The sequence below is a fragment of the Eimeria tenella genome, genomic scaffold (genome assembly GCF_000499545.2).
Source record: "Eimeria tenella Houghton genomic scaffold, Eth_scaff61, whole genome shotgun sequence".
NCBI classification, from domain to species: Eukaryota; Apicomplexa; class Conoidasida; order Eucoccidiorida; family Eimeriidae; genus Eimeria; species Eimeria tenella.
The window spans coordinates 62,268-69,465 of NW_013543425.1; the positions used below are offsets into that span (position 1 = coordinate 62,268).

At 54.4% G+C, this 7,198-nt stretch overlaps 2 protein-coding genes across 2 annotated transcripts in view; both read right to left on the minus strand.

Moving 5' to 3' along the window:
* The window catches only part of ETH_00018475 (Phosphatidylinositol-4-phosphate 5-kinase. phosphatidylinositol-4-phosphate 5-kinase), a gene marked incomplete at both ends in the record, with an annotated part of 8,149 nt that extends 4,240 nt beyond the window's left edge, over positions 1 to 3,909 (minus strand). Inside the window, 6 exons of the mRNA XM_013377733.1 lie at positions 139 to 237; positions 421 to 699; positions 901 to 1,718; positions 3,075 to 3,169; positions 3,368 to 3,503; positions 3,899 to 3,909. Of these exons, the coding sequence (XP_013233187.1) occupies positions 139 to 237; positions 421 to 699; positions 901 to 1,718; positions 3,075 to 3,169; positions 3,368 to 3,503; positions 3,899 to 3,909 (1,438 nt within the window). The remainder of the gene's footprint in view (positions 1 to 138; positions 238 to 420; positions 700 to 900; positions 1,719 to 3,074; positions 3,170 to 3,367; positions 3,504 to 3,898) is intronic.
* A 1,092-nt stretch (positions 3,910 to 5,001) lies between these two features.
* The window catches only part of ETH_00018480 (DnaK family protein, putative), a gene marked incomplete at both ends in the record, with an annotated part of 3,962 nt that continues 1,765 nt past the window's right edge, over positions 5,002 to 7,198 (minus strand). The window contains one exon of the mRNA XM_013377734.1: positions 5,002 to 7,141. Coding sequence (XP_013233188.1) covers positions 5,002 to 7,141 — 2,140 coding nt within the window. The remainder of the gene's footprint in view (positions 7,142 to 7,198) is intronic.

Genomic DNA, 7,198 nt, shown 5'->3' on the forward strand with positions numbered 1-7,198 from the left:
TGCTGCTGTTGCTGCTGCTGCTGCTGCTGCCACCGCTGCCGCCCTTCCAGCATTAGCTGGGGCCCCTGCCCCGTGTCTAGCTAAATGCTGCTGCTGCTGCTGCTGCTGCTGCTGCTACTGCTGCTGCTGCTACTGCACCTGCATCAATGGACGCTCCTGTCGCTGCTGCTGCTGCTGCCATTGTCTGTGCTGCTGCGCTGTTCGTCAAGCTCAGGTTGCAGTCGCTTGAAGACACGTCTGCAGCAGCAGCAGCAGCAACGGCAGCAGCGAAAAGGCCAGCGATGAGGTATTCAAATACACAGCCAGGCAAATCAACCAGCGGCAGCAACAACAGCAGCAGGAACAACAGCAGCAGCAACAAGAACAGCAACACCACCAGCAGCAGCAGCAACAACAGCGACGACAGCAGCAGCAGCGCACCCTCTTGCATCCACAGTTGCCTTTTTAGTTTGTAGAAGTGTCTCTCGATCTCTTGGAGGTCTGCGACGCATTGCTGCAGCTGCTGCAGATGCTGTTTGTGCTGCTGCTGCAGCTGTTGCAGCTGCTGGCGCTGTTGCTGCTGCTGCTGCTGCTTCTGCTGCTGCTGCTGCCTTCGTTCTGCTGCATCTAAACCCGGCGTGCTGGTGAATGGCTGGTTTGAAGGGTCTTGAGTGTTTTTCGCGGGGGCGTCCGCCTTTGCCTTATTCGACTCGTTTGCCTCTGTAGCACGCAAACCCTAAACCCTAAACCCTAAACCCTAAACCCTAAACCCTGAACCCTAGCCCTGCTCGATCCCAGCGGCAGCAAGCCGCCTCCGTGCTGCAGCTGGGAACAGCAGCGCCGCTGCCTGCGCAACGGCCAGGGCCAGCGTGTGGGGCGCAGGGCCTGACGAGGGTTTAGGGTTTAGGGTTTAGGGTTTACCGTTCCAGGCCTTGGCCGCGCGCCCGCCTGCAGTGGTGTCTGCTGCTGCAGCAGCAACGTCAACGCCCAGCAGCGCGAGAAAAGGGGGGCTGCTGCGGACTGCTGCTTTGAAGTCATTGAGGAAAAGTCTTTGGGTTTGGTCCGGCAGCCAAGTTGCTGCTCGGGAGAAGACACTTTTAATTGCTGCTGCAGCAGCAGCAGCTCTTTCATCCCCCACCAGAATCCGCCGCGAAGCCTCCACAGCTCGAATTAGAGACACAAAACCCTCGAAGGAAACACTATCTGCACAGACGAGGGTTTGGAGTTTCCGAAAAGCTGCGAGACTCACCACGCGCCCGTGCCGGGACACCACTTGCTGCTGCTGCTGCTGCTGCTGCTGCGGCTGCTGCGGTGACGGGGAGCGCGGCCGGTCCCCAGCGGGCTCTTGCTGCTCGCTCGGCGCTGCAGCAGCAGCAGGCTGCTGCTGCCGCAGCAGCTGCACCTTTGGTAACGGGGAAGTCTCTGGGTTTGCCGGCTGCTGCTGCTGGTGCTGCTGCTGGTGCTGGTGCAGGTGCTGGTGCAGGTGCTGCTGCAGCTGCGCCTGCGGCGAAGGCGGCCGGCCTGCGTTTTCCTGCTGATTTCTCTGCTGTGTCTGTGGCTGTGTCTTCTGCTGATGCTGCTGCTGCTGCTGCTGCTGCTGCTGCGCGTCTGGCTTTGCTGCTGCTGCTTCTGCGTCTCCTGGTGCCTCCTTTGAGCCTTTGCTGCTGCTGCTGCTGCTATCTTCTTCGTTGTCATCTTCGAAGTCATAGTCAGATAGACTGGCTCCGGTCCCCGTAAAGCTAAGCACAAACGGAAAGGGTTTAGGGTTTAGGGTTTAGGGTTTGGCTCGCAGGTAAGCACGCGAGCAGGCGCCCCGCTCGTCAACTTGCAAAGGAGCCAAGCACCTAGGGTTTACGGTTTAGGGTTTAGGGTTTAAGGCCTAGGGATTACTGTGGTGGGGAATTAAAGTTGAGGTTTAGGGTTTACGGCTATGGTACACGCAGCAACAGCCGCACAATAGGAAATGGAAATTAGGGTTTAGGGTTTAGGGTTTACGCGAGGCAGTGGATGGGGCAGGGGACACGGCACTTAAGAGATAAAAGGACAAAAGGAGACAAAAGACAGCAGCAAAATAAAAATTGAAATTAAAATTAAAAAATAAAAAAACAAAAATAAAAAAGAATCTTCAACACTTCGAAATAAAGAACAAAGACACAGGAATAGAGCAGCATCAGCAGCAGCAGCAGCAGCAGCAGCAAAAACGCAAAAGGAGAAGCAAAAGAAAAGAAAGGGACAAAAAAGACAAAAGACATAAAAGAGATGAAGGAGACAAAAAGAGACAAAAAGGAGATTAAAAGGGAGGCAAAGAAAGAGACAAAAAGAAACAAAAGAAAAGACTACAAAGAGACAAAAAAGAATTTAAAAATTAAAAAAAGACAAAAAGGAGACAAAAAGAGAGAAGACGAAAAAGGAGATAAAGGAGGAGACAAAAAGGGAGACACAAAAGATAGAGAAGGGAGACTAAAAAAGAGCCAAAGAGACAACGGGAGCTATAAAAGGAGACAAAAAGAGACAAAAAAAGAAACAAAAAGAAACAAAAAAGGGGATTAAAAGGAAGATAAAAGGAGAGAAAAAAAGGGGATAGAAAATGAAACGAGAAAGAAAACAAAAAGAGACAAAAAGAGACAAAAAGGAGAAAAAAGGAGACAAAAAAGGAAACAAAAAAGGCAAAAAATGAAATAATAAGATTTAAAAAAGGAGACAGAGAAGGAGGCAAAAGGGAGACAAAAGCAAACCAAAAGGAAGACAAAAGGAGACAAAAATGAAGAGAAAAATGAAGATAAAAGAGGGACAAAAAGAGACACAAAGAGATGGAGAAAACACACACACAAGGGAACAAAATGAGTCAGAGAAATGGACACAAAAGAGGCAAAAAGAGGTAAAAGAGAGACAAAAAGAGACAAAAACGGAGACAAAGGGAGATACAAAGGTGACAAAAAGTGACTAAAAAAGAGACCAAAAGAGACAGAAGGAGACAGAGACAAAAGGGGACAAAATGATAGAAAGAAATGGAGAAAGAACGAGAAAAAGAAGAGACAAAAAAGAGAAAAAAAAGAGAAAAGGAAGTTAAAAAAAAGAAAAAAAGACAAACAAACCTGGGGTTTAGAATCCTAAAGGCGAGGTCAAGTTTGTCATCTTCTTTGCCGCACAGCATTGTCCCCAGGGCGACTGCGAATTCGGTGAAGTTCAGCTGCAGCCGCAAACCCTAAACCCTAAACCCTAAACCCTACACCCTAAACCCTCAACCTCCAGTCCCTGCCCCTGAGCGCTAAACCCTAGGGTTTTGTGCGGAAGTGGCTCCAGGGCACAGCGCTGTGCGCGGGGGAGCAGCCGGCACACTCAAGCGCCCAGGGTTTAGGGTTTAGGGTTTAGGGTTTAGGGTTTGGACCTCGGTGTTGTGGTCCCTGTCGAAGGCCTTGAAGAGACGGTCCGTTATTTGCGTCTCCCTCAACATCGCCAAAACCCCTAACATGGAGCAGAAGGCGGAGTAGTTCATGAGGCCATAAGGGGCGACGCAGCGAAACCTGAACGCAAACCCTAAACCCTAAACCCTAAATCCTAAACCCTAAACCCTAAACCCTAGGCCCTGGGGGCTGCATCGGCAGCGGCCCGCGCCCGCGCGCGGGGCTCTCTGGCTTGGCGGCTGAGGGAGTGCGGAGGGGGTGTTGGGGAAACCCTAAACCCTAGGACGTGGCTCTTGGGCGCAAACCCTAAACCGTAAACCCTAAACCCTAAACCCTCGCCTCGCGTAGAGCAGTTCAATGTCCTTCGGGCTCAAGAGGGTTCGACTCTGCACCTCCAAAGCCGCCTCGGGGGGAATTCTCTTCGGCAATCTTTTTCTTATTCTCGGGGGTTTGTGAGGGACAGGGGCCCCCACTCTGTTGGCGTTTGTCTGCATCCTGGTGGGGTGTACGTACACCTGGGGCCCATGACCGCGCGCGGGAGGCCGCGAGGAGTCGGCAGACGGGCGAGGGCCTAGGGTTTAGGGTTTAGGGTTTAGGGTTTGCGCGCAGCGCCGGCTCCGCGACGGCGGCTGCTGCCGCCCTGCTCGCGACGGAGAGAAAAGGCGCGTTTGGAAGTAAATAAATTGAATTTGAGTTTAAAAAATTAAAATAAATAAAAGAAATGCGAAAGAAGAAGCAGAAAAAGCTGCGAGTCCAGTGCTCGCGGCGAAACCCTCGAGTCACCGACACAGTTAGCCCAAGCCTGCCCGTACACCCCGGCGCCCACTGAACAGCGCATTGTTTTTCTTCCGAGTTTCTTTTAGTGATTTAAAATATTAAAAACATTTATTTTCGTCCAATCAGCAACGAAAACCCTCCATAAAGAGCCGAGATCCGGGGGAGCAACCCCCGATGCTGGGGTGTACGTACAGGGAACTCTAGCACTCCCGGCTCTCCGCCTTTCTTTCTTTCTTTTCTCTTCTAAGTGTAAATAGCAGCAGCTAATAATGAATTATAATTCTTCAGAAGTTTAAATACAATTCGTTCCAACTCTCAGGTGTACATACAGCCCAGCCGCCGCGGCCGGCCGCGCCGCCCATACACACCCGAACGCCGGCTGCTGCTGCTGCTGCAGCAGCAGCCTCGGCGCGGTTTGCTGCTGCAGCAGCAGCAGCAACTGCACGGTCTGCTGCTACACCAACAGCAGCAGCAGCAGCAGCAGCAGCAGCAGCAAAACGGGCTGCCTACTTTGGTTCATTCGCCGCATTGGCCCCCCGCAGCAGCAGGGCCCCCTGTCCTCTGCCCCAAGCAGCGTAACAACAAATAATAAGTTACTCAAGGGGGCCCTAAACCCTAAACCCTAAATCCTAGGCCCTAAACCCTCGCTAGCCTTAATCCAAACCCTCAAGTTTGTGGGGCCTCTCTGTGCTGCCGACGCCCACGCAGCAAAACCGCCGCAGCAACGCCTGCAGCAACTGCTGCTGCAGATGCTGCTGCTCTGCCGGCCGCAGCTGCAAATTCACGTCAATTTTCAGCAGCAACTGCTGCTGCTGCTGCTGCTGCTGCTCAAACCCCACCTTTAGAGTTCGTCTTTTGCTTCCTTTCGTGTCTCTTCCTCAGCTGCTGCCTCCTCCTTTGTCTCTGTTTCTGCTGCTTCTGCTGCTGCATCCTTATCTGCTGCTGTTTCCTTATCTGCTGCTGCTTCTTTCTCTGCTGCTGCTTCCTTATCTGCTGCTCCGTCCTTATCTGCTGCTGCGTCCTTATCTGCTGCTGCCTCCTCCTCCGCTGCTCCCTTCTCTGCTGCAGCTTCCTTGTCTGCTGCAGCTTCCGTGTCCGCTGCTGCTTCCTTGTCTGTTGCTGCTTCCTTGTCTGCTGCTGCTTCCTTGTCTGCTGCTGCTGCCTTGTCTGCTGCTGCTTCCTTGTCTGCTCCTTCCTTCTTGGCGTGGGGCCCCTTGGAGTTGCTGCTGGCAGGTTTGGGAATGTTTTCGAGAGCTTTGATTTGATTAAGAAGAGTTTTGACTTTTGCTTTTACTTCTGCTTCCGTGAAGAGCGGCGGCAGCAGCAGCGAGCGCGTCTGCTGCTGTTGCTTGATTTGCTGCCACCACTGCAGCAGCTCTTCGCGCGCTGTACGTACACTCGAAACCCGTGCTGCTGCCACCCACGGCCTTGCTGTTGCTTGCTGCTCCAGTCTTGCTGCAGCATCCCGCAGCAGCTGGTCAACTTTGGGGATTAAGGAGACTCTTGCTGCTGCTTCCCGCTGCCGCAGGAAGACGGGTTCCATGGTGTCTTTCAGCTGCTGCAGCTGCTGCTGCACTGCAGCAAGGCCTGCTGCTGCTGCTTCCCCGTACACCCAGTCCTCCTGCTGCTGCAGCTGCTGCAGCTGCTGCTCCCGAAACTGCTGCTCCGTTACTTCGTCTAGCTTCCCCTCCCGCAGCTGGGCTCTTGCTGCATAAATATAAGTTTCGAGAGCATTAAGGGACTCCTGCAGCAGCAGCGCCTCGCGGTCTGCTGCTTCTTGCTGCAGCAGCAGCTGCTGCAGCTGCTTCTTCTCCGCAGCAGACAGCGGCACCGGAGCTGCGTGCGTGCTGCTCACGCTCAGCGGGTACCGAGACGCGACCTTCACCCGCTTCCCCTTGCTGCTGCTGCTGCTGCTGCTGCTGCTGCTGCTGTCGCTGCTGGCAGCGGCACAGGCGGGGTCTGAGGGGTCGTTGCACTTCTTCTCCCCCTCGCCGTCTGCTGCTGATGCAGCTGCTGGCGCGGCGTCTCCCGTTGCTGCGGCTGGGTCTGCTGCTGCATCTGCACCTGCACCTGCAGCAGCAGCAGCAGCAGCAGGAGCCTCCTTCGGGTCCTCTGCGGTGTACGTACTCCTCTCCACAACCAAGTTTGCATCTTTCAACTCAATTACCCCTGCAGTGTCAATTGAGAAAATTAACTCCGCTCTCGAGACCTCCTCCTCCTCCCCCTGCTGCTGCTGCTGCTGCTGCTGCTGCTGCAGCGCAGCGTGGACGCCGGAGACTGCGTGGGTGGTCAAGACGTGGCCATTCTCCAGCAGCTCAACAGCAAAATCATTTTGGGTTTTGAAGGAGACCTTTTTGCTGCCGCTGAGCTTCCCAAAGGGCGGGACGAGCACCTTCTCCTGCTGCTGCTGCTGCTGCTGCTGCTGCTGCTGCTGCAGGGGCAGGAAGCGCAGGGAGTAGGTGTGGGGCGAGCCGTCGTGCAGCAGCAGCTTCTTGACGCGGAAAGTCAAAGTGGCATTGGCAGCAGCAAATGCTGCTCCTGTTGCCATTGCTTCGTCTCCATTTAAATGAGTTTTCGTGCTGCTGTCTCCTTTTATTTTTTTAATTTCCTGCAGCACTCGCGGCACTCTCCAGGCGCCCCCCAGCAGCTCCACTGCTGCTGCTGCTGCTGCAGCTTCGCCCGCAGCAGCGAGCGCGGCTGCTGCAGCAGCGCCCACCTGCTGCAGCAGCCCCCCGCCGCCGCCGCCGCCGCCGCTGCTGCTGCTGCTGCTGCTGCTGCTGCTGCGCTCGAGCTGCTGCTCCAGGGCCTCGCGCGTCAGCAGCTTTTCCAAACTTTTGTTTTTGTAAACTCCTTCAATCTTCACATTTGTTGCTTTGTTGGCACTCAAGACTTTCTTTGCTGCTGCTGCGCGGCTCTCCAGCTTCTTCAGCGCCCGCGGCACCCCCAGCAGCCCCAGCTCCGCGTTCTCGGCCTCAAACGCCCTGCAGCCAAACCCTAAACCCTAAACTCTAAACCCTAAACCCTAAACCCTAAACCCT